Consider the following 22625-nt stretch of genomic DNA (forward strand, 5'->3'; position numbering starts at 1 on the left):
ACACTCCCGTCACCTCAGTGAGACTGAGGAGGGTCAGATTTCAACAGGGCGGTTAGCTCAGTTGGTCGGAGCGTGGTGCTAATAACGCCAAGGTCGCGGGATCGATCCCAGTACGGGCCACAGATGTTTTGGGCAATGGATTAGGCACAGTGTGCAAACCGTAATAATCTCTGGCACAAACACAATATTCTGTTTTTGTCTCCCAGTCTAATGCTTGAAGTAGTTATCCATCTCTGTTATAACTGTGGCTGATGACGTTAATGTGTGGTCTTCTCCAGATAAAAGGTTCCTGGTCTTCTAAAAGAGGGAAGGACAACTATAACCCCTACAGCCATGGCAATATATTGACCAACTGCTGTGCAGCGCTGTGTGGACCTCTGCCACCGAGGTATGGAAGGTGTGAAAGTGTATGAGTGTATTTGTTTATGGATTCACGCGTTCCCAAATGCCCAGATGATGACATATGAGCCAATATCATTCACTGTCATTCTCCTAATGAGAAAACTCATCCAATAATTTTTCATCTTCAGTGTAATAGGCCACAGCACCTGTTTTCCCCATTGTAATTTCCTGTTTTGTCCAAGGGCTAAATTAGAACTGTTAGCCAAGACTCCTTTTGATGTGGGGAGCTGCTTTGAAATAAGCCTGCCTGCAGCCTTTTCTCTATACATAGCTACTAAGATACTGCAAGAGCGGAAAGGATTTCAAGCCCATTTTAACCGAATCCAAGATCAAAGTTTTGGTAGATATATTAGATTTCACACTCCTGCTGTTCATGTGAATCCAGAGAAAATACAGGCCAACTGTCGCAGTTGCATTCTCATGTCCATGTGACTGTAAATGGCAGTGTTACACATTCCCTCCGGCTGTGCCTCTTCCCAACAATTCTGAATTGCTCATCCATGAAATGGTAGTTTGTGAGTCCGTCGACTTAAAACGTCTCTTTCTTTCACACTATAAATGCCCTACATGTCTTCCGTCATGTACTTGATGGTGTCTCAGTGGTTACCCACTGGACCTAGATACCCACTATCTCCTCTTATCTTTACCGGCCACTCTACCCACTTTGACAAGACAACACTCACACTGACGCTGTCGAGACGTCACAGAACGCACAGCCTTTAACTGGCAGCTTTGACACTTGCTTAATGGTGAAATACATGGAGAAGGATTGAGACACATAAACACACACACAGTCTCCAATTCAGCACACACCCACAGTCTCTTCTCAATTTAAATACACGCATAGACGATGCACACTCAAGAAGAGCAGCAATGGAGGCTTTTAGCAGCAGTCTGTCAGTGTGTTTGGCTGTACTGCGCTCTGGCCATCACAGAAACATTACTCACCAGTAATTACTCCAGTGGGTGGCAGAGGAAAGTCCTCAACGCGCAGGTGGCTGCCATCTGGGCATATGTGGGTGTGTATGTGCTTGTGTGTGTGTGTGTGTGTGTGTGTGTGCGTGTGTGCGTGTGTGGCCGGCCACAGGCTTTCCACAGCTGGGTCCACCAATGAGGAAGGAATGTTTCACCTCAGCCTAGGACTATGCAAACAACGTCGTCTCTCATACACACACACACACACACACACTCAGACAGAAACTTCTTGCAATTCATTCCCTGCTGAGACCTTGACTCACCACGATCCCTAATGCGTCAGCCTACATGTTTTTGTGCAGAAAACGCTCATTTCCCGCTAACCACATTTGCAGAAGTTCCAGTATTCATTACCAGCAATACAAGCCAGTGCTGTAGGTTCCTGGAGTTTCTCTCTGTGCTTGTTGTGACCCGTTTTCCACCCGATTCCAGCTCTGTCCCACTGGAGCACACTGTCAACAGGCTCTCGGTTACTGATTACCCCACTCACACTGCTAAACACCTTCACTGCCTCTGCGTGTGTGTGGTGGAGACTGCTTTGTTTCAGATCAGCCTTTATCTAGGTGATGAATGGCTGCTATCACACACAGTCGGCCACACACACACACACGAACACACACACGTATGCATACAAAGTGTTAAGCTCAGCAGGTTGTTGCCTAACCAGCCGTATCAGAGTCCTGCAGCATTAATGATGGGACAGAAATAATGATTCACTCCACTGCACGACCTCAGTGATTGATTACTATGTTGTGGTTCTGTGTGTGTGTGTGTGTGTGTGTGTGTGTGTGTGTGAGAGCAAGTGGAAGAATGCATGTGTACACACTGTATCTTACACACATAAGATACAGCACACACACACACACACACACACTATCGACTATCTGTTTTAGCAGTGTGGTGTTTGGTGTCATTGACACACAAGGTAATTTGTACTCTGCTAATCCCTCCCTTATCATTGACTTAAACTGGGTATTGTTATTAGCCTGCTATCACAGTCAGTCAAAGTGCATGACTATTTCATTTGTAAATCTCCACTTAAAGGCCTTGCAGTGCTCCAAAGGAATCACTTAAAAAATTTTTGTTAGACTTCACTACTGCAGGTAATAATCTTTGCTATCTGATGTTTGTGAATGAATATCCCCAAACAACGCCTTTCTTCTCTCTTTGTTTCTCTCTGTCTAGTCTCATTGATAGACGGGGCTTCGTCCAATCAGACGCACCTCAACTGGCACCGCCAACCAATGGCATCACTATGTACGGCGCCACCCAATCCCAACAGAGCCACATGGTAAGACACTCACCTGACTCGTTGTCTTTTCTCTTATGCCCCTTTCCCACATGCAGCTTGACCCACAAATTTTCCTTGTCGTGGTCATGTGCGAACAGGAGCCAGAGTCGATGTTCCGGAAAAGTTGATCCAGTAATTTCCCCCCTCAAGTGACAGTCTTATGTAATATGCTTTCACGTAGAGCAGGTGAACCAATCACTAGAGACTCTGGAGTGGCGTATTTCATTCTGCAACTTGTTCACGGCAAACATTAGTTTGGAGCAGGAGAGTTGAAAGAGAGTTGACAGCCAGCGAAGTCGGCAAATTTTATTTTTGCTTTCAAAAATGTCTGGAAATTGGACAGACTCCAAGATGAGGACAAGATTAATATGCACGTTAATAATAGCAGAAGAAACACAGGAGCTCCTCATTTGCCATTTTTCTAAAAAAAAGTGGCGTCTTCCATCACGTACCTTAAATGCAACATCCTGCCTCGCCTCACCTATCTGGCACCGTCATGTCATGTGTGAATGCATTCTACACAGAAATTTGACAGACAGTAGCTAATAGTGTGAACTGGGGAAACCATTAGCACTGCTGGAAAAGTTAACACATGTGAAAGGGGGTTTAGAGACAACTATTGGGTTGATAACCTTATAAAAGGGAAAATATAGGTTGCCTTTAGCTCCAGCTCTTCTCTGTTCTCAAAAGCGTCCAGCATACCATCGTTGCTTCACAACCAACATTTTAGGAAACATTACGAGAACCACCTAAATTCAGCCGTCTGAGAGCCAGACATTTTGTGCCCTAACTTCAGCGCTTTCTCTCTCTGAGCCAGTCTGTCCTAACCCACCCATGGGAAACCCAGGCCATGACGTGACTCCTGCAGTGCCAGGCCTCAGTTAGCCTAGCACGCAGAGAGAGAGAGAAGCCATCTCTCACAGCAGCCTGACTGACTGAATGGCCAGCTGTTGTCTTTTCTTCAATTGCCAAACAACAGTTCAGCTGTCTGCCTCACAAACAAGTAGAGAAGCGGATGAACTTTGCCCCATGTCAGTCTGAGGAATTGCAGCCACAGACGTCGTGGCTTGTATGATTTTGCGTCTGATTGTGTGTGATTGCGACGGTCAACATTAGTAATTGGTTTAAGGCCTGGCCTAGATTTTGGTGAGCATGAGGGCCAAATGAGGTCAGAGTGGTTGATCCTATATTCCAAACAACAGCCTCACTCTCTCTTTGAACCTGTCTTTATCTCTGTCCTTCCCCTTCCCTCTGACAGCATACTGCAGAATCAGAATCACTAACGCACTCTCACACACACACACACACACACACACACACACACACAACACACACACACACACACCTATCCCTCTCTCCATCCAAATCCAGGGAGGTAAATCCAGTTAGTCATTCTCATTCCACTAGATTGGAACAAATCAAATTGCTCAGGATTCCAAATGGCGAGTCAGCGATGTTGTTTTCAATTTTACACGTAATGCTCCATGTTGTCTGTGAATTAGGTCAGCAGCAACAGGGAGGGGTGCTGTGTGTGTGTGTGTGTGTGTGGTGACATTGCAGACTGAGTTGTGTGATTCTTCTTTCCCTGCTGTCACTCATTCTCTTGTCTCAGTCATCCATTGCTCACCCGTCAACATATCTAAGATAAAGGGTCTTCTGTGTGTGTGTGTGTGTGTGTGTGTGTGTGTGTTTTCCCATCAACCAGGCTGTCCATGCTGACAATCTAAATCTTGCACTGGGAGCGTTTGACATCCCAGAAACAGAATGCGAGAGAGAGACAGCAAGAAAAGGAATGAGACTGAGGATAGATAATGAATGGTTTGACCATTTTAAAGGATAAACTCACAAACTCTGTAGAAATTGAGAATACACACGCCCCAGTCAGCAAACAAAGTAATGGTTAGTGTAAATGTCAAACTATCCCCTACAGTCTGGGAGAGAACAGCTAGTGTTGTGAACAGGACATTGTACTGAACTTGCTGTCCCACAAGTGTTTTGTTGTTCAGATGAGCTATGCACTTCACACATTACATGCTAGAATCAAGGCCTCTCCACACACACACACTCTCTTAATCTTTAACTGTTGCCCTCTCCTTCGGTGTCAGTCAGCTCCTTGTTGAAATCTCATCCTGCCTGATTTCATTGAGATGTCAGAAAGATGGATCTTATCTGTCTCCAGGTCCTAAATGTCCGGGCTATTTCTACCGGCCTGCAGGCCACGGGGACATTCCCTCACGTTAGCACATTTAGAAATAACCACCATCTGTTTTGTGTAGCTGTCATAACTAGAGTTGTCCAATTGTGCCAGCTGCTGGCTATTTAGCCATGGACTAACATACAGTCAGCCGGCTACTTTCTTGAGTAGGAGAAAAAAGTTAACAAGCACTGATACCGCATGGTGAGTGTCTATTCGGGAATATTCTTGCCATCGGTCCTCTTGTAAACAGCCTACTGATGCAATGCTTCCTTGTGTGGGCATACTGTTAAATTTGCCTTATGCAAAAACTCCTGGCTTGCAAGCTAATATGCCAGAAAAGCATATCATTCTGTAGGCTGTCAAGGTAGACGGGTCAGAGCAGGTCAGCTTTGTTTTCAAATTGCACTGAATTAGAGTATTGTGTCATCAAGCATGTTTGATGGGAGAGGCTGCTGGTTTGGTTTAGCTAAATAGCTAAATATATAGAGAGACTGTGTGTCTGTGTGACAAAAGAAAGACGAGAGAGACACAGGAGGGCAGAGCTATGAAACAAAGGGGGGGGGGGGGGGGTTGAGTGTGTTCTTGCTGATTCTATTTCTCTGAAATAGTACATAATTAATGAATGATGGATAATGTCAATAACAAAAAGGAAAACATATCACTTAAAAATGATTGTAGTGCGTCTAGTCATATAAAGTTAGGGGGAAGATGGCATCAAAAGGAAGAGAGAGGCTAGACAGTCTTTAGGTCTGTTGCTTTAAAAAATACATTTAGCCAAAATTATGTCTGTCATGTTGATATTTGGGAATATATATTTCTATATTTTATCATACTATAAAGCAAGGAATCTCTGTCTGTATCCTTCACATATCTCGAGAACCGTTCGTCCGATCTACTTCACACTTGGCGGGTGTACACGTTCAATATTAATACATTTTGAATAAACAAGCGAACAGCGCTCTGTGCAGCAGCGGGGCTCAAAGCAAGCGACTGATAGCCTACGCCTGTTTTGAACGGGCACTGCACTAGTTCAATAAATGGCACTGTTAAGCATCAAGGGTCAAAAATGATGAGTGGGCTTAAGTGTATTTGATTCAACTTGTGGTTTCGTTGAATGCAGACCTTTTAATTTTCCTTTTGTTGTTTTTTTTAGAAGGTGAAGAGCCCAGGCAGGCAGTAACACTGACAGCAGTTGCACACCAGATGTGATTTCATGAGGCAAACAGTTTGCCTCCATTCATTGTCAGTGAGAAGTGAATAACGGTGTATGCACAGCATGATGGGATAGGTGGTGGCGCGGAGCGGAGGCCTGGGACACAATGAGTATGATGATTGATTCATAAGAGGTGATTGATATTTGTCCCTACATCAGTCATTAGAGGTGACATGTCGGACTGTACTGGACCGACCAAACAAATCACACGTTTACATCGCAAATGACATTGTTGACTTGTGTTGTGTATTGTGTTGGCAAACGTGTGCAAAGCATTTGCATTAACAGCCCTGTAAGGTATTTTGTCTACATCTTGTGATACAGTTTAAAACGACGGGCTGGTATGAAGAAGCCTTGTCAGCGGTTGCCACGGTAACGGTGTGTGCGAGGATGTCACATTACGCCCCCATAACATAAAGCCTCCATTCAGGATTTGACTGAGGGGGAAGAAGGGAAACAATGTGGGAAAAAGGAAACAATGCGGTCGTCGCAGCCTCGAGTTAAACTCTCGGTACTGGCAATAGGCCTCTCGTAAATCTTTCTAGCATTTTAGCTCGTCTTTCTTTCTTGCTTCCTTTCTTTCTTCCCTTGTCTCTTGCGTTTTCCTTTGTGAGCTGCGAGCTATTTTTACACAATAGATACAGAGCGCGACCCAATCAACCACTGTTTCCTTTTTGATAATTGCACAGTGAGTGATGAGGGACTGACTCGTTTTCAGTTCCAACTCTCACTGTTACTTCAGTCAGCTGCATTACCGATGGGTGTTACGCTCACCCAGAACGTCCAAGTCAGTCTTTTCTCCCGAGAGCTGGAGAGAATCAATATTTAGACTTTGTTTAGTCATTCTTTAATAAACTAGATAGCTGATGAAATAACAGACAAAAGAGGAGTGGTTTCCCGTTTCCTTGGCACAGCCCCAACTCTACTTCCTGGGTCACTGGCGCTCCTGCGCTGACATGTTAACAGCCACAGCCAAACTTATATCTCTACCTACCGACAATCAGCTGTTATCACGAGGAATAACAAGGAGGGCTTTAAGCTCCCAACGCTTGGCTTCCTTCACCCATCCCAACACGAGCCTAGTATGGGGCAGGAACGGCGAGGCCTTTGGGGAATATTCCATTTTATTGGTACAACTTCTGTTCATCCTGTTCAGGACCTGCAATTACTTAAATTAATTACTTGAATTAAACAAATGTGGTGTTGCTGCCGGTGATTTGAAGGTAATAATTGTTAAGGGTTCCTACACAGGTCTGGAAACAAATGGAAAATTAATTGGATGATCTCCAGGTCTTGAAAAGTTACAATTGCATAAAATAGACAGTAAAAGTTTGGACAGAATCTGCTTCTGTCTGTATACATGAATAAATATTTTATGTGGTTGTAGAGCCACTGCCATTTCACATATTGTGACACTTGTGAAGAATAATTTAGAGAATAACTACAGAGTGATATGGCCTTGTTGTCATATTGCCCTGCCGCTATCAGCTCATATAATATTTACCACTGAAGAAAATTCAGACAAGGTCTGGGCAAAGTATGGAAATCTGACATGGAAAATGTGTAGGAGCCCCGGATTGAATTCATGATGAGTGTCAAAAAGATGACCCTTGCCCTTGTTGTGTCACCACTATCATGTCCAAAAGCCAAAGCAAAACGTAGGCCTAATACTGCTTGGCTTGCTATCTGCTATCCAAGGTTAGGCTATCAGTAGTCCATTTTGTTCCTTTTTCTTCTCTGTGTCTGTCTGCTGTGGGGGATGGACAGTGCTGAGTCAGTCTTGCTACAACTGTTTATAAAACATGAGTGGGCCAGAAAGTAGAAAGAAAAGGAGAAAGTACTGTGTCCCTTTCTCCCTCACCATTTTATTTCATATCCCTGCCAAGATGAACCAGGCTTTACACTGGCAAAAAAGAAGAAGAGTGCTGACATCGCTCTGTGTAAACGTGGTGAACGAGGTTTCTGTGGCATTGCAGTCCAATAAAACCTCAGTCAAATTAGTCTTTTCAACAACCCGGAAAGAGCCCAAGCTTGTAAACTTGATAAATCAAGAGCATCTGATACGTGCGACTGATAGAATAAACTCTTCTTTTATTATCAAAGGTAGTGCAACTTCTGTTTAAATCAAATCATCTGGTCTTTTGAGGTCAGTGTGATTCTGACAGACAGGTGAGACATCAGGGGCAAGGCTTTGTGCTTCAAGTCTCCTGTCATCCTGTCAGTCCCAGACTTTTGTCCGCATGTTTCTTTAATTCCTGTGTCACCTCTACAAAACTAGCGATCTCCTTTCATCTGCAACAGGTCTTTAATACATCTAACTGCACTGAGGCTGTGATAAAAGGCTAATAGTGTTAGGCTAATCTCCCTGTAGCTAATGTGTGGTATTGATGACTCAGCTTGTCCTAACCCAGTTACCACGCTCCATTCTGACACGATTTCCATTCTAAAGCAAGGCAACAGAAATCAATAGGGCGTGAGGCAGTGACTTAATGGCCCCGTGTTTTCAACTCTGTCTATTGACTTCAGCTCTGTTTTTACTGGGGCAGATGCACTAGCTGGTGGGGTTTCTTAGTGTGGCTCTGCATTCTAACAAGGTTACTAACATCTTGTTTCTCTCTCATTTTTTCTCTCTCCCCTGTTCAATCACCTCTCCTCTCCTCTGTTTATTTTTTCACATGTTCTCTTTTGTATTCCCTTCCTCACTCTTATACTTTCGTTGCTTCATTCCTTGCTCCGTCTCATTTTCTCCACTGCCTCTCATTTGTTTTCTATTTCTGTTCCTCTCCTCTGGCACCTTATCTATCTCTTTGTCTTTCTCATCCCCTCCCTGTCCTTCTCTTTCTCCCATTTCCTTCTCTGCTATCTGCTGCTTTCTCCCCCTTTTACACCCGCCCTTCCCTCAGTGTGACCAAGACCAGTGCATTCAGAGCACCAAATTCGTTTTGCAGGCCGCCGCCACGCCTCTCCTCCAGCAGCAGAGCAGCGAGCCGGTCATCCTGACGGCTTCGCCCGACGACGGAGGCTCTCTACCCGGCCGCACCTCCCTCGGCCTGGGGGGCCCCTGCACCTCGCTCCCCCTCGGCCAGCCCACGCCGCCGACCTCCACCCCCAACCTCAGCTGCCACGAAGCTACCGACATGCTGCCGATCCACGGACACAGCCACCCGCACAACCACAGCCATCCGCTCCAGGACCCGGGGGCCCACCACCACTTCCTCACCCCAGAGGAGGCGCCCTCGCCCCCGGGCATGCTGCCCTGCGGCAGCCCCCTGGGCCACAGCCACACCATGCAGGCCGGCTTCTACAACCCGGCCAGCCAGGACTCGCTACACGAGGACTCTGTCAGAGGACTGGTTAAGCTCAGCTCCGTCTGACAGCGGGATATCCCCCCTTCTTCCCCCTCCTCCCTCCTGAAAACATCCGTCCAACCCCTAAAAGACGCTCCTGCCCTCTCACTTCCTTCCTCCCTGCCCAGACCTGTGCCAGATTTGGAGCGGCTAGTTCCCAACCTGAACTAAAGTTTCCCTTTCTCCCCTCAACGCGTCACAGGACCTGAGAACTGAAAAGGCTGTGATTTTAATTCAGCTGCTAGGAACCGAACTGAATTGAACTGAACCGAAGTGAAAGCGGTTCTCCTCAGCCAACGTCTTGTCGAACCTCTCCACTGGAGCTGGGGGAGCTGGTTCCTGGTGTTGTGGCCATGTATGACACGCCAGACATACTCTTCTTTTTTTACTTCAAGGGAAGCATAATCCATTAGCCCCTGGAAACTGGACAGGGCAATGAATGGAGTGGAGGAGGAATTTATTTTTCAAAAAGGAGGCGTATGGCTGTGAGTCTCAGCCATTTCTAGCAAAAAAAATAATTAATGTTTTGACAGTACATGACATGTTTTTTTGGTCAAAAAGCTGCTTTACTATGTCAATGGATCACGGGTCTGGCATATTTTTGTAAAACAAACTTCAGCCTATTTGTTCATTGCTGATGGGACAGTGTCTATTGCCTTTCTTTCTTGGACATTCTTGTCAGCAGTGCAATCAGTAACAATGGTTGATGTCCTCATGTTGCATATCATCCTGCTTTTTCTAAGTTTCATGTTTAAAAAAAGACACTATCGTGCTGTACCATGCCATGGTTATTTTTGTTTCTCTTCCAAATTATATTTCCTGTGGATATTAATAAAATTCCAACTTTTTATGGGACAAGATTGGATCGTTATTGAGGTTTAGAAGGCTTAAGGTGTGATGTGAGTCATGCAGCACTAGCTGACAACAGTTTCCTTTAAAGTTGATCTTGTGAGCAGCGCCTGTGGTCACTGGACCTTAATGAGACAGTTGGTTTGAAAGTGTCTGTCTGATGAATGAAGCCAGCTAAATGTGTGGATATTGAAAAGAGGTTGAGGCTAGTTTCAGGCCATTTAGTCTGCCATTCATGCAGTTCCTGTCGTAAATCCTGTAAGGCCTCAAGCACTGACCTTTGAAGAGAAATGTATAGCTCTCTGTTTTCCACAATGCTTGTGTCTCTGGGAGAATGAAAGTGATTTGTGGGCAACTTCAAAAGAGAGTGGCAATTGCTATACTTGCTATTTTTGGCACCGAGCAAATGACACAAGAGACTGCAATTCACTGAGAGGTGGTGCTTGGTTGCTGTGCCTAGATAGTCGAAGTAGATCAAAGCCAGGCTGACAATTAATATTTCATCCTCTACTACCACCTTGTGGTTGAGTAGGAGAACTGCTTTTGAAGGTGCAGTGTTTTTCATTACATTAAATTACATTAGAAGGCTTTTATGATCTCAAAAACGGGAAATTGTTTGGCAGCTTCATCTTCACACACTAAGAAGCCTGAGATATAGGGTGTGTGAACAACATAGCATCAATCAGACGAAACTGCAAGTCAGACCTCCCCATGTAAAATTGAAGTGCAGCAAATAATCTTGAAGTAACCCATTTAGACACTGTATCTGATACTTTGTGTTGAGTCAGTAGAAGGCTCACAGCCAGTGTCTACCATGTGCCAGACACTGGATACAAGAATGATAATAGTAATACATTTATTTGATATTAAATCAGTTATGATACATAGAGTAGATTTGTCATACGTATAATTTACAACAAACAGAATAAGCATTGCAATTTACAAGTCTGAGGACAACTGTTTTATTCTTGATTAGAGCAGGCTTCATCATTGCACTGAGGGGAGAACCAGAGCTGGGAGCAGTGAGACGAGAGACGGTCACTGATGCAGGATCGTACCATGAAGAAATGATTAAAAGAAGAACCTAACTGCTGTAGCTTGCATCTGTTATTTGATTGAGACAGATTATTTGAAATGACCCTGTGCTGCACTGTGCTTGAACTGTTGCACCGTTACATGATAAAATAAGTTAAGTTGATGTTTACAGAATGAGAATGAATGTTCCTGAGAAATGTGGTCTTGATAACACACTCGCTCTCCAGTGGAAAAAAATAACAAACCTGAAATGAATGCAGTCATGTTTGCTCCTATTAAGTTAAAAATGTGATGTACAAAAATGTATAGATCAAATGATTGTAATCGTCATAAGTTGAAAAATCTGGTTTAATTTAAAAAAAATATAAAATACACTACAGCTTGTTTTATAATGATAGGAAACGTTCTGAAGCTTTTCAAATTAGTTGTACATTAACTTGGTCTTGCTTTGGCCTTGCTCTACTACCCAGCTCCAACAGAAGGCAGCCCTTAAATTTCATGGTTAATGGTATTTGCTGACATTTTGTGGCATTTAAACAAGGCCAGTACTACAATACTTACTAACTTGTACACATTATTCCCGTTTTCATTGTACAGTGCACTAAATAGGGCGTGTTACAGTAGAGATGCTCTAGAGACAGTCTAAGAAATGAACCAAGGCAAACCTAAGTTGTAGCTGTAAACAGTCATGGTTGTTCAGATATAGGGGCTCACAGCCTGCCCACCCAACATGCACCAGTCTGCTAGCCAGGGCTGGAAAAGGGCCATTCAGTCCATAACCTAGCATGGTTTGGCTCAGCATCCGTGGTCCTAGGTCACCAAAAATGTTAGATTAGCTTGAAATCAGTGATCTAGGGTTGCTGTAAGACTAACCTGGCCTCACATTCAATACTGAGCTCAGCACAGGGCTCGCCTTGTTCAGCATCCGCCGTCTGGGTCACCATAGCTAAGCTAATTTAGCATCAATAACCAGAACACAACAATGGACTAGCCTAGCCCAGCCTGGCGCCCATAACCTGGGTTCCCTCACAGGCCTGGATTAGCCTAGCCCGGCCTAGCTTCCACGTCCGGGGGTCACCACAGTTTCACGTCATTCAGCTCCAGGTCTCCCATGATCTCCAGCTGGTCGATGCTGCTCAGGTCCTGCACCCGATGTCTGAACTCAAACAGGTGGGAGCCGTTCACCGCCAGCTTGAACTGGTGGGGCTGGCAGAGGATGAGAATCTGACGAGGAAACAAAGCACCACTGAGGGACTGCCAACTGTGATAACTCATGATCAACTGGTGGTTATTGATGATATTAGTAGATGCACATTCATGTTATTGTCCAGCACAACACGGGTACAGGTATCCTTTTGAAGTGTCCAGCAGGGGAACACGGGCCTACCTCAAAGTAGTCCCCTGAGGAGAAGGGGAAGAAGGGCAGCTCGCGCTCCTCCCGGCCCCAGGCCTCGCTCAGGTAGGAGTTCCTGATGAACATGCCCGACTTCATCCGGGGGTTCAGGTGAAGAGCGATGTTCTCCGTCCTGCTGTGGCGCAGGTTCACCGTGAAGCTGGAGGGGAGAGCGGAATGGAAAGGTAAAGAACAAGTGTCGCTTTGTCTGTTTTTGCCCCACAGGGAAGTGTCATTCGAGTCATCAAAGAATATTAGAAGACAGTAATAGTCCATGTCCAAGTGATATGTCAGTGTCGGCTCACCTGTGTGGGTACATGCTGACCTGACCCTTGATTGTGATGTGCTGTCCTGGGCTCAGTCCTTTGAGTATGCTGCCTTTGTAAGGGAGACTCTGAAATGTCAGAGAATAAAGCTGTTGATGTAGTTTGTAACAAACCTCAACAACAGTGGACACTATTTTATTAGGCTCAGACTTCTTAATAATCTGCGTTTTGAAGTTTGTGTACGACATGCAGAAAGGGAGAGGGCAGTCTGGCTTGTGAGACTAACAGACAAAGGAATCATTTAGGAACCGTGATCCAGTTTTAGGGGCATCACAAGATACTGAGGACATTAAAAAAGGCAGAGAGGTTTTACGTAGATGACGCAAAAAGGAAAAAAACACTCACCAAGTCCCCTGATTCTGAAAATATTGCCTACAGGGGGGGAGAGTCAGATTTAGAATCCTTCAAATAAATGCGTGATTAAGAGAAGAAGAGGTCCAAAATATAAAGGAAGTCATGGATGGGATGGTACTTACTGAGTTTGGGATGTAGCCAATAGCGTGCACCCTAACTTTCCCAGAAATAGAAAACGTGTCGACCCTGTCCAATGGGATTCTGTGCTTGTATTCCAACAAGTGAGCGCCATTTACTGCCACCTATAGGTGAAGACAACATGTACTATAACATCATCATTTCCCCATTAAAATGCATTCATCTCTTCTGGGCGTTTTGAGTCCATTTTTAATGTGCTACACACTATTAGACGAGCTTATTGATCACTGAACGCCACTTCAAAACGCCTCCCCCCTCCACAGTACAGGTTGGCAGACCTTGAAGACGTCTTCGTGCACCAGGACGATGGTCTCGAAGGGGGCTCCCTGCTTGTAGGGCAGCTGGTGGAGCGTCTCCTCCTTGCCCCAGCTCTCCCGCTGCAGGGAGTTGCAGACCACGCAGGGCGAGCCGCCGAAGCGAGGGTTGAAGTGGAGGGCGATGTCGGAGCGCGGCTTGGTGCTGCAGCCGCTCGACAGGTCTATCTGGAACCTGCAGAGAGGGGGGGGGATGAGATTTGACCCTTCAGCCAGAGGAAGCAGGTTCAAACCTCTGTGTCAGCAAGCATCCTCCCTGCTGAAGTGTCCAAGACACTGAACCCAGCTGCTGGGACGCTGTTCTGCAGCTGAGCCTGACCTTTGACCTCCTCGCAGGGAGGCAGGGAAAGAGAAATTCACTATGGGCATCAATAAAGAATCAGATTACACATTACTTTTCTTTAAATTTGTGATGAGTCTCTCTCACACCATGGGTGTCAGTTGGTACTGGAAGGTGTGCCACTTGCCATAGCTTAGCCAAAGTGAATCCAAATTTGATCTTGTTTTTATCCTCTAGTTCAGTGGTTCTCAACGTGCGGTCCGGGGACCACCAGGGGTCCTTGAGGGAGTTCCAGGGGGTCCCCAGCAAATTGATGAATTGTTAAACTTCACCATTATTTCGTTAGTTTATTAGTTAACACAATTAGAGAATGCAGAAGAATGACTATTTTGATCATAGTTTCACTGTTATCTCTCTACCTACAATACAGATAGTCATGGAACAAAATCAAATCTAACGATAAAAATATTCTCAGATTTGGGTACGAGAGACAAAATCTCATTAAATGGGGGTCCGTGGCCCTAATGTGGACTAAATTAGGGGTCCTTGATATGAAAAAGGTTGAGAATCACTGCTCTAGTTTATATACACAGAAAAATAAAGGTGCGAACTGGAACTGAAAATAGTTCTTCGGAAGAAGAAGAACGATTTCTGGTTCCAAAAAAGAACCTTTCAATAATCATCCCAAAGAGCCATATGGATATTAAAAAGTTATTAATTCTTAGTTTTTGGATGGTGGGTGGTGGCATAAATGTGGAAAATAACCAAACCCATCCACAGTATATATTCTGCAATTGCAAATGAGGCTATACAAGAGCAGATCAACAAAAACACAACGCGGGTGTCTAGTGCAGAAATGGTTCTTTAAAGAACCTTGGTCTGAAAGGTTCTTTGTGGAATCAGAAATGGTTTTTCTATGGCATTACTCAGAAGAACCATTTTTGGCACTTTTATTTTTCCATGAGTAGTTTGTAGTTTCATTATAACGGAGAGCAAAGATCAAGCAATAATCCCCAAACACTCACATCAGGGGAAACATTCAGGAACCAATCCCTCTATAGCTGATAGTTTGGTAACCGGTTGGTGTAATAATTCATCACACCGGCTAAATCATATCTTGTCAGTCACCAGCTGTTGCTCCACTTTGTCTCAAGAGACACAGTACATATAAGTGGGTGCTTAAGTTTTGGTGGAAAAAGATTAGATGCAGAGACTTTGCCACAGCTTAGGGTTTAGTGAAGAGACTCCCCTGACTCTGACACACAGGTCTTACCTGTCGGCATCTGGGGGGACGGTGCCCTGGATGATGATGATCTCCCCGGGGTGCAAGCCTCCAGGTATGGTCCCTGTGTATGGGATCACCTGAGGGGGACAGCAGAAGTTGGTGCTGCACCTGCATTGGCAGCAACTGAATCCACTTTCCCAGGAATTAGCTGCATGCTTCATTTCAAACAGGAGTTGGAAAATACACCGGTCTCCTCTGGTTGTATGCCATCTGATTATTTGACAGTATATAGCAGTGACATTAGCTTTGTGTTATCATGCAGGCCAGATGGCAGAAACAGCAGACCATGTTGACCTGCAGATGGTTGCAGCATGTCGGCCCTATTCTATATGAGTCTACTGATCATTACATGGTGGCATCAGAATATCCCATATAACCTATCCAGAGATGATAATAACAACAATAAAGCCTCTTACCGGATTTAGCACCGTGTGTTTCGCATTTGCCACAGACATCGGGCTTCTTGTGACAGACTACAACATGCAGCTGCGCTAGACGAGAGCAAAGACTTTAGTATCTGCTGTAATGTTGACCGATGTGATTTTTTATTCTACTCCGCTATGTTGGGATGATGGCAGTAGGAATCTTCTCTCCATCAGCCCAAATCCTCAACACCTCACGCATGCGCAAACGCTACCATGTGATCAGGTCCACTCAGCAACTGAACGCAGAATTATTATTATTTTTTTTTCGCACCCTGTTTTCTTCTCCGACAGACTTGCAGTGCAGTCACAGTTGAATATTTGGATTTTTCTTTGTCGTTAAAAACATATATATAAAATATGCAAATCACCACTTTGACCCACACTAATAGAAAATCAGTGAAAACAGTTAATCTACCTATGTGTATTTTATTTTATTTGTTATTTTTTCCAGTCAATCAACCGAGGTGTAAATCATGCGTGCTTTTGTTAAAATGTTCAATCTTTCTTCTCTCAATGGAAACTGACTTGTTGCAATATGTTAAGTTACAAAGACATATTGAAACCAGGGGTCCCCAAACTTTTCCAAGGATCCCTAGATAGATAATGTTACGTTTTAGAGCGCAGACCCACATTTGATAAAGGGTTTGTTCCATTTGAGAAGTTGTCTGTCTCTACTTACGTGTTACGACATTTAAATCAGCTGCTACTTATCATTCACTGGTCTGATTTATTACTAAATTAATTATGGACTTCACATATTTACACTCCTTTTGATGAAGCAACCTAACCCTTAGTCCAGTGATTCTCAACCTTTTTCATATCAAAGACACCTAATTTAGTCCACATTAGGACCACCGACCCCCATTTGATGAGATTTTGTCTCGGACCCAATCTGAGATGATTTTTTTTTATATGATTTTGTCTAGAATTCCATGACTATCTGTATTGTAGTTCGAGTCAAAATAGTCATTCTTCTACATTCTCTAAATATGTTAACTTCTTGTAAATGAAATAATGGAAGTTGAACAATTTCACCACTCTTTCCTTTCTTTATTTTCTCTTCGGATGCCAGATTATGAACTTTTTAAGTATTTCTGCTCTAAGATTTTTGACAGAGTTGCTGCTCCCACCGGAAAGGCACTGCCGTCGACCTAAAAAAAATAACACTGCTGACACCGCGGGTTGGCTTTATATAACTGGGTGGCGAGGTTAGAAGCCATGGATATTTTGGGCATGATTAACATATGTTATGTTACATAGGCGGCATTTTAGCCGTTTGAGACAGAGCCATATATGATCATTTCACAGCAATTCAAATTGTGCATCTTTTGACTCTTTGGAATCTTCCCAACTTTCATCAACCAACTGGCTTGCACTGACATCACACTGCCTTTATGACACAATTGGAACTCAATCATAAAACAGCCTGCATCAGTGGGAGAGGCTCATTTCGTGCAAAGACGGCAAGCGATCACCTGGAGAGCAGAGAGCAGAGAGCAGAAACAGGATAATTTTAGAGACAGATTATTGCTAGAGGCCTCCTCAAAGAGGAGGTTCTTCTCTAGACATGGAGCGGAAACAACAACTCCACGATGAGGACACCATGGATCCCATCGAGCTAGCCAGGAAGCTGAAGGTGTGTGAGGCAGAGAAGGCGGGCCTTCGGCGGAACTATAAGGAGCTGGCCTCCGAACACGAGGACCAAATCCACGCAAATATGGGTCTGCAGCATCAACTGCAGGCACTCAAGAAAGAGATGGCCAAAAGCAGACGCGGGGAGCCAAAGTCAGACAAGGACTACGAGTTCCTCTGCCGAGAGAACGAAGACCTCCACAGGAACCTGAAGGAGCAAGTCATGAAGCTCTGGGCCTGCGAGAGGGAGAATATGGATCTCCAGAAGGAACGTGAGCAGGCCACTAACCCTCAGAGAGAGAAGGAGGAGTTCCTCTGCAGAGAAAACGAGGACCTCCGCAAAGAAATAGAGGAACTCACAGAAAGGCTCCATAACACCGACGAGCTGGCAGGGAAACTCGAGACATTTCAGTTGAAGACGATTGAACAACACCAGGTGATACTGGACAACAGAGGTCTCCTGAGAAAGATGGGCCGCTGCAGAAAGCAGCTTTCCACCCAGCTGATGGCAGAGAAGGAGGAGAAGCAGTTCCTGAGCCAACAGAACGAGGACCTCCGCAAAGAACTGAAGTGCCAAGAAAATCTCCAGAGTGGCTATGAGCGGGCCATGAAAAACACGATCTGTGAGATGAAGCACGAACACTGGCAAGAAGTCGAAAATCTGGAGAATGAGATTGCCATGCAGAAGGAGGAGAAGGATGCCATCCACCTGGAGAAGGAAGCCCTCAAACGAGAAATGGAGGAAATGGTCAAGAAAGACCATGAGCAGACCATGAGGCTCAAGGCGGTGGAGGAGCTGCTGATCAGGCTGAAGCAACAGAATGAGGAGAAGGAGAAGGCAGAGGAGGCCTTGACCAGCAAGAATCTTGCTGGAGAGAAAGATGGAAAAGAGGTGGTAGAAGAACTCCACAAAAAGTCCAGGAAGCCTTCCATGATGAGGAGATTTATCAAACTCTTTACCCCAAAGAGGAAGGAGAAGAAAAAGGACAAAAAGGACAAGATGGAGTCCGCTTGAGTTGCTTCAAGCCAAGAACCTTAGCACACTGACACCTGTGCTCACTCCCTCTCCTCACCCCATCACCCATTTGCAACCCACCACCTGACACCCCCTCCCCCCTTTACCTTGTATTTCCCCTTAATAAACGATATCACCAATGATATCTTTAAAATAATGCACCGCCTGTATCGTTTTAATTCTGTAAGTGGCTCTACAGCCAACATTGCATTTAAGACAGCTGGACATACAATGTTGTAGAGAAAATATCAAAGCTGTGTTGGATCTATAGTTGTTTTTATGTTTTTATCGTATCAATTGTTTGTGTGGTTTTGCAATTTAAATGCTGTTGTCATACTCAGAAATGAAAGTGGAACTGCTGTGGCACATTTACCTCATCCTGATGTCACATCATGACCTTGGAATAATAAGGTCCCATCTGACATTTTAGTCAAAAATAAGTTATTTATATAATGCAGCTCTAAAACATGTCTTAACATATTGCTGAATATAGATAGGATAAGTATGTGATTGAGACAGATTGAGACTTGATTTATACAGAGGATGGTATCGTTCCTACACTACTGTTACTCTTGCTACCCAGGTAAATACAGTGAAATGAGCAGTTTATTTCACATCAGCTAAATACTTGGGTAGCGGTATTACTGGGTGTTGTTACAGTCCACGGCCACTAGATGGCAGCCCTGTTCCAGAGATGGCAGGACCAGCTGAAAGAAATGCAGCACTTCCCCACCATGACAAAAAAACACAGTACAGGACTACCCAGGAAGACAAAACCCAATCATTTCCAGACACAACATATTTTATTTGAAGCACTTAGTTTTGACCGATATACATTATCCAACAAGTTAGTTTGTTAGCCCACTTAAATGCCTTGAACAGGAAGCCTTGCATTATTGTACTGTCCATCACAACAGCAGATCCAAAACTACCAGTTCCATATAAAAGTTCACAAAAATATTGATGCCAGCCAGCAAAATACCAACGAGTCAAACCACATCCATGTTGTCTTAGTCACAGTGACTGCTCTGACACTTCTATAAACATTACCAAAAGCCATTTGTTTTAAGAATAAATCGGAATCAGCTTCCACACTACAGCTCAACAAAACTCCCATTAATGTGTTATTGCAGCAGCCGATAAATAGTGTGACATATCTAAAAAAAACGAATTGGTAGCATTATTGGTCTTAATGTCCACTAATGCAATAAGAGCATGGCTTATTAGGGTTTGGCATAAATAGAAGACCAGGAGTTCTCGTTTGTGGATGCAACAAGTGCCATGTAGGGACGATGCTGAAGCAATATAGTATCTGATTTGACCTTTGACCTTTGTATTCCTTCCAGTCAGATTCCCCTTATTGTAACGTTGTAGTGGCACAGCGTTACAGCACACTCACCTGTTTGCTTGTTTCATTTGCATAGACCCTATGTGAAGCATCCTTCTCTGGGTGTACTATAACTGTTTCCATCCTTTTTGTATACAATCATTTTCAACAATTTTCTTATCAAAGCCACCAGCCAACTAGTTAATATGTTCTATAACACAGAACATATTAACTAGTTGGCTGGTTTCTCATCAAAGCCACCAGCCAACTAGTTAATATATTCTACACAATATCTATTCTAACTAACCGCAATTACAAAAGTGCACCAAACGAAACTGAAAAAGGTTTTCCTTGTAAGGCTTGGCCTGTAGACGCAATAACTTGCCATGCAAATACACACATTCCATTTCAGGCAGGTAAACTGGACACAATGAGATATAAAGCTGACATAGAAATGCGTATATAAGGTCTTCTGCCTATTCCAGGTTTGCTATGAGACACTGTGTTATTCTGGAGCACACCACTATGCAACTTTTTCAGGCTTTTCAGGCAAAGTGAGAACAAAAGGAGACAGAAGGCCTTTGGCCTCCAGGGGCGCCCTCAGCGCACATTCAGGACCAATCCCTCTATAGCTGATAGTTTGGTAACCGGTTGGTGTAATAATTCATCACACCGGCTAAATAATATCTTGTCAGTCACCAGCTGTTGCTCCACTTTGTCCACTCAGTTTTTTCCAGTCAATCAACCGAGGTGTAAATCATGCGTGCTTTTGTTAAAATGTTCAATCTTTCTTCTCTCAATGGAAACTGACTTGTTGCAATATGTTAAGTTACAAAGACATATTGAAACCAGGGGTCCCCAAACTTTTCCAAGGATCCCTAGATAGATAATGTTACGTTTTAGAGCGCAGACCCACATTTGATAAAGGGTTTGTTCCATTTGAGAAGTTGTCTGTCTCTACTTACGTGTTACGACATTTAAATCAGCTGCTACTTATCATTCACTGGTCTGATTTATTACTAAATTAATTATGGACTTCACATATTTACACTCCTTTTGATGAAGCAACCTAACCCTTAGTCCAGTGATTCTTAACCTTTTTCATATCAAAGACACCTAATTTAGTCCACATTAGGACCACCGACCCCCATTTGATGAGATTTTGTCTCGGACCCAATCTGAGATGATTTTTTTTTAATATGATTTTGTCTAGAATTCCATGACTATCTGTATTGTAGTTCGAGTCAAAATAGTCATTCTTCTACATTCTCTAAATATGTTAACTTCTTGTAAATGAAATAATGGAAGTTGAACAATTTCACCACTCTTTCCTTTCTTTATTTTCTCTTCGGATGCCAGATTATGAACTTTTTAAGTATTTCTGCTCTAAGATTTTTGACAGAGTTGTTGCTCCCACCGGAAAGACACTGCCGTCGACCTAAAAAAAATAACACTGCTGACACCGCGGGTTGGCTTTATATAACTGGGTGGCGAGGTTAGAAGCCATGGATATTTTGGGCATGATTAACATATGTTATGTTACATAGGCGGCATTTTAGCCGTTTGAGACAGAGCCATATATGATCATTTCACAGCAATTCAAATTGTGCATCTTTTGAATCTTTGGAATCTTCCCAACTTTCATCAACCAACTGGCTTGCACTGACATCACACTGCCTTTATGACACAATTGGAACTCAATCATAAAACAGCCTGCATCAGTGGGAGAGGCTCATTTCGTGCAAAGACGGCAAGCGATCACCTGGAGAGCAGAGAGCAGAGAGCAGAGAGCAGAGAGCAGAAACAGGATAATTTTAGAGACAGATTATTGCTAGAGGCCTCCTCAAAGAGGAGGTTCTTCTCTAGACATGGAGCGGAAACAACAACTCCACGATGAGGACACCATGGATCCCATCGAGCTAGCCAGGAAGCTGAAGGTGTGTGAGGCAGAGAAGGCGGGCCTTCGGCGGAACTATAAGGAGCTGGCCTCCGAACACGAGGACCAAATCCACGCAAATATGGGTCTGCAGCATCAACTGAAGGCACTCAAGAAAGAGATGGCCAAAAGCAGACGCGGGGAGCCAAAGTCAGACAAGGACTACGAGTTCCTCTGCCGAGAGAACGAAGACCTCCACAGGAACCTGAAGGAGCAGGTCATGAAGCTCTGGGCCTGCGAGAGGGAGAATATGGATCTCCAGAAGGAACGTGAGCAGGCCACTAACCCTCAGAGAGAGAAGGAGGAGTTCCTCTGCAGAGAAAACAACGACCTCCGCAAAGAAATAGAGGAACTCACAGAAAGGCTCCATAACACCGACGAGCTGGCAGGGAAACTCGAGACATTTCAGTTGAAGACGATTGAACAACACCAGGTGATACTGGACAACAGAGGTCTCCTGAGAAAGATGGGCCGCTGCAGAAAGCAGCTTTCCACCCAGCTGATGGCAGAGAAGGAGGAGAAGCAGTTCCTGAGCCAACAGAACGAGGACCTCCGCAAAGAACTGAAGTGCCAAGAAAATCTCCAGAGTGGCTATGAGCGGGCCATGAAAAACACGATCTGTGAGATGAAGCACGAACACCGGCAAGAAGTCGAAAATCTGGAGAATGAGATTGCCACTCAGAAGGAGGAGAAGGATGCCATCCACCTGGAGAAGGAAGCCCTCAAACGAGAAATGGAGGAAATGGTCAAGAAAGACCATGAGCAGACCATGAGGCTCAAGGCGGTGGAGGAGCTGCTGATCAGGCTGAAGCAACAGAATGAGGAGAAGGAGAAGGCAGAGGAGGCCTTGACCAGCAAGAATCTTGCTGGAGAGAAAGATGGAAAAGAGGT

General features: G+C 44.4%; 2 protein-coding genes across 3 annotated transcripts in view; one reads left to right on the plus strand and one right to left on the minus strand.

Moving 5' to 3' along the window:
- The window catches only part of LOC139910005 (palmitoyltransferase ZDHHC14-like), a 57188-nt gene extending 46709 nt beyond the window's left edge, over positions 1–10479 (plus strand). Inside the window, exons 8-10 of one of the 2 annotated variants that reach the window (XM_071897189.2) lie at positions 279–388; positions 2563–2668; positions 8982–10479. In XM_071897189.2, the coding sequence (XP_071753290.1) occupies positions 279–388; positions 2563–2668; positions 8982–9452 (687 nt within the window). In that variant the 3' untranslated portion in view covers positions 9453–10479. The remainder of the gene's footprint in view (positions 1–278; positions 389–2562; positions 2669–8981) is intronic. The other variant, XM_071897190.2, reaches the window with a different exon arrangement.
- A 1904-nt stretch (positions 10480–12383) lies between these two features.
- On the minus strand, positions 12384–15881 carry LOC139910006 (galectin-8). Its single transcript, XM_078289569.1, is given in 8 exon segments — positions 12384–12533; positions 12697–12862; positions 13008–13096; positions 13374–13400; positions 13505–13624; positions 13799–14009; positions 15388–15476; positions 15816–15881. Coding segments are annotated over 8 exon segments (918 nt in total).
- Positions 15882–22625: the final 6744 nt, after the last annotated feature.

The sequence above is a fragment of the Centroberyx gerrardi genome, chromosome 17 (assembly GCF_048128805.1).
Source record: "Centroberyx gerrardi isolate f3 chromosome 17, fCenGer3.hap1.cur.20231027, whole genome shotgun sequence".
Lineage (NCBI taxonomy): Eukaryota > Metazoa > Chordata > Actinopteri > Beryciformes > Berycidae > Centroberyx > Centroberyx gerrardi.